We start from the raw sequence: 4,338 nt of genomic DNA on the forward strand, positions 1-4,338 counted from the left end.
CAGGATCAATCCCACGGGAAAAAAGAAAAAGAAAGGTAACTAAGATATTTATATCTCCTTGCCTCAGAGATTAAAAAAGCAGGCATTAAGAAAAAGGGCCGAACAAAACCACATAAAAACAAACAGTCCAGTCTTCCTGTAGACTTGAAAAAGATGAAGATTACACCCAAAATTGTGTATGGGAAGAGCACAGGCAAGCTTTTGTCAAATTCTCTTTCGTTCCACACCACATATCCCAAAATAACTCCCCTACAGCAGTTGCAAGCCCACTAGGTAAACCAAACAGGATAGTAGAGAAGAAGGCTTATATTCTTTGTCATCCACTTAGGTATTAAAAGCACTAATAAGCATTTAATAAAGTCTTGAAAGTTAAGGATGATCCTTGATTCTCCTCTTGGCTACACAGGAGGAGATAATGAAGGTAAATGGAAGCAGATTCTTAGACTGTATTTTCAGAGCAGTCAGAGGCTACTAAAACTGATAAGTAAGATGTGGTCCAAGGTGATCTAGCAGAAGTAAAGGTCTTGTTTCCAAGTCAAATCCCAGTACTAAAGACTCTGGTTCTGAATCACAATACTTAAGACACTGGTTCTGCACACAGCTCAGCCGTCATGTGTATGTTGAACTCTGTTTTCAAACTACTGGTGTGAGCTACCACAGAGATAATTTCCTCCCATGATCCCACAAACAAGCCTGTAGCACTAACTGTGATGCTGTAGTAAAGATAAGTTGACAGCCTCATCTGATCATACCAACTCTCATAAATATTCTAGCTGACACACTAGGCAAAACTCTGCATCACATCACTGTCAATGATGTGGCACTGGTGAGACCCCAGATCTGCTCTAGGATAACCAGAATTTAGTCGATATTTGTCTTAATTTTTTGTGCTTCTTCGAAGGAATCTTCACCCAAATATATAAATCTCTGGGAGTTTTTTGCATTCTGTGTTGAGTGTCTAGTCTATTCAGGCACATTTATGCTTCATCTGTAATTGGAAGTTTTTAAACCTCCAGGGCAGATCTCTCATTGAAACTTTTGATGGCCTCTACCTAGCCAATGTGTTAGGGTAAAAAAATGTGATTTTCCTTAAGACAATACAGAATTGTTTGAAAGATAAGCTGTTTCATAATGTAACTTGAACACAGAAAGGATGGAAGTGTGCATAGTAGACACTCTCCCTAACATAACAAATTTCCCCCAGGGGGTGCAGCTGAAGGCTGAATGGGAATTTTTCTTTCCCCAAAGATCATATGATATTTGCTCATTGTATTCAGATATTCATGTATTTCTCTGGAAAACAAAGCCACTCTGTAAAAACCTCTCAGATCTTTTACAGAATTGGACATCTGCTTATTGGAAGCAGAGTTGTATGGGAAATAATTTGTGAAAAATAATGTGACTCTACATTAGATCCTAAAGGAAATCCAAAAGAAAGATACAAGAGCTCAGCATGGACTATTCAGTGGCAAAACCTGAATTTGAAATTGCTACAATATTGGATTTGTTACAATATGCCTGAAACAGATTACCTGTAGTGAGTTTGAACTGTTTATTGGAGAAACAGCAAGCTAGCAAAAACACATCCTGATTCAACCAGGAGACAATGAAGACCTCACCAGTTTGCACTTCATACAAGGTGAGACTTCAAATAGAAGTGCAATATTCCTTTCCTGATGCATTATCTCTGCAGTCTATATTCTGCTTTGGCTACCCACCAGGACCTGAGTGCACTTTAACAAGGTTGCTGGTTACACATAGCCCAAACTGTCTTGGGACATGTTTAGAACTCCAAATAAACAAAATTTCAGACCCTTTCTGGTTCATTAGCATTCATGGGCACATGGCTGACCTGCAAAACATGTAGTCAGAAGGTCATGGCTTGACCAATCCTCCTGTGATGAGCTACAAGAGCTGTAGCTCCACAGGAGAAGGGGGCCAGTGGCATTTTGCTGGCTGAGCCCACCTGTCTTCAGAGTTTGTTTTCCTTTTGAAGAGCTGGAGTTAACAGATAATGTTGGGCAACAGAGAAGGATCCTGTGGGGTTTCTATTAATTTACATTATCTAATACAGTCTAAATGGAAAGGTTCATTTATTTCGAGACTGCATTCTGGGGAGACCAGGAGCCTGCCATCTCTTTTACTGCAGAGCTTATAAAAGGAAATGACAGGGGAAAGCACTCACGGAAAACCTTATCTAGAGTGATGCATAAACCCAGGTTTGAAAATACATTTAGGTCACAAATTAAATAAGGCTGGAAGTATCCTACAGTCATTCTGCACTTTAAAGCATATCACAGAAGATGTCATAATTTATCCTCATCTGAATTAACAGGAAAACATCAGGCATTTACAATTCTGACAGAACTTCATAGTGAAAAAGCTGAAATATTAAACACTTGAAAAAGTGGTTCTATGCAAAATTTACCTCAAATATAATAATATATCTTTTGTTATACATTAAAAGGTTACTATAGTAACTTGATAGCTGAGCTATAGTTAAAAATTTGGCCCCACTCAAATGTGAAATTCCAGTTTTCAAGATTATATCTCCTCTGCTATTTGGACTGGTAATGTATTTTCTATGCTTGTTAGAATTAACTTTTTTCTTCAAACAACAGTGGCATTTATACTGAGACCTAGAGCTCCAGCAAAGATGATATGGACTTGCTTTATTGGGGTTCTTTTTCTCCAGTATGCTCTGTCCTAATTCTGTGCACACTAAATCCAGTCCTGCTCTTGACTGAGTTACTTATATGGTTTTCATTCAGGATAGGTTGTTTTGAATGTGATTATGCTGAGCACATCAAACCAATATATATAGCTCTTAAAGTTTTCTCCATCTCTTGACTTCTACGCTATTCTGAGTCTGTAGCTCTTCAACCCCACTGTCAAAATCTGTCACATATGACTTGCATTTTTACCTCACCAGTTTTTCCTTATTATCATCAGTTGACCTTATCCTCTTGACTCTTCCTTTTTGGAAGCATTGTCAAGGCCAATTTTTGGATCTCTCAGATAATAGGGGTTGTGATCCTGCATGCACACATTGTATCCGCTACTCCTCGGCATTTTGGAGCTTACTCCCAAGCCCAATGAATTTATCACTAGGAAACCCCTTGCAGCACTCAGCAGAATTCCTTGATCACTTGCTTTTCATGACTGTGCCCTTCATAGTATCTGATAAGACATGGTTGTTGCATTAGTCACCCACTCCTACTGCAGACCATGCTGAGAAGCATGTCTCTCTCTTTAGGAAAATGATTAATTTTAAACAGATGTCTTTTTCCTATTCAATACTCAACCTAAAATGGTTGCCAAGATAAGTTCATAATTTGCCTATCTCCAGGTGGGCCTGAATCTGATATCTGACAGCAGCTGTCTAAGCCCAGAAGGGAAATTTCCCACAGTAGCAAAATTTCCTGAAAATTTCCCTTTACTGTAACAGTAACAGTTGTAACAGTAACAGCTATTATGGCTCTGCTGGCTTCTGTGTTCAGAATGTTCACCAAATTAATGGTGATTTTTGTCTGCATTAGGGCCCCAGTGTAGGTACCAACAATGTAGATACAGCATCTTTGCAGTGGTGAAATCATATTGAAAGAGGAAAGCAGTTAGAAAGTGAAGACAGGTGTGGGTCTTCTGCTGCTATTAATTTTACAGTATCCAAGAATTCATATTAGACTCAGTCAAACACCTTGACTTCCTTTTTACTGACACGAATATCTCTAATTTGAAGTGAGAAATTAGTTAGGGTTTTCAAAGGAGTTTGAAGTACCTATACAAGTTTAATTCAGTTTGCACTGCTGATCCTGCAGACACTGTCAAGAATCTAACTGTGAGTGCTTACAAAAACCAGGGTGGAGAGTTCCTGTTTTCCAGAAGGATTGTTAGGATTTTGTAAGTATAATTAATAACACAGAACTCAAATGTCTCTTGCATTTTCATTAATAAACTTATTACTTGTGTTCAGTCAGTAGCAGTATAGGTGTTAGAATGAATAGGAAGTTTGAAGAGGAAGTGTGAAAAATAGACTGAAGACAGCGTAATGTTGATGGTAATCATTATGCTTCTTTACAGAGAAGATGAAGAACTCCCTGCTTGCAGCTATCCTTTTAATTGTTAGAGGTGAGTTTTCATACACTGCACAACTTGCTGCCTCTTATGAACGGTAAAAATTCTTAATGCTGCTCAAGGATGAGGCCATACGAACAAAATCATGACCGAATTAAATTCTGTTTGTAGGAGAAGCAACCAGCAGCAACATTTTTACCATTTCTTTCGCGATTGCCTTGATCAACAACTTTTTTTTCTTTCTTTCTTTCTTTTTGTGCTGCC

General features: G+C 38.4%; 1 protein-coding gene across 1 annotated transcript in view; it reads left to right on the plus strand.

Moving 5' to 3' along the window:
* The first annotated feature begins 375 nt into the window (after nucleotides 1-375).
* LOC108449832 (interleukin-6 receptor subunit beta-like) overlaps nucleotides 376-4,338 on the plus strand; it is a 36,832-nt gene continuing 32,869 nt past the window's right edge. The window contains exons 1-2 of the mRNA XM_017747065.1: nucleotides 376-421; nucleotides 4,081-4,128. Coding sequence (XP_017602554.1) covers nucleotides 376-421; nucleotides 4,081-4,128 — 94 coding nt within the window. The remainder of the gene's footprint in view (nucleotides 422-4,080; nucleotides 4,129-4,338) is intronic.

Source organism: Corvus brachyrhynchos, unplaced genomic scaffold (assembly GCF_000691975.1).
Source record: "Corvus brachyrhynchos isolate BGI_N302 unplaced genomic scaffold, ASM69197v1 scaffold131, whole genome shotgun sequence".
Taxonomy (NCBI): domain Eukaryota; kingdom Metazoa; phylum Chordata; class Aves; order Passeriformes; family Corvidae; genus Corvus; species Corvus brachyrhynchos.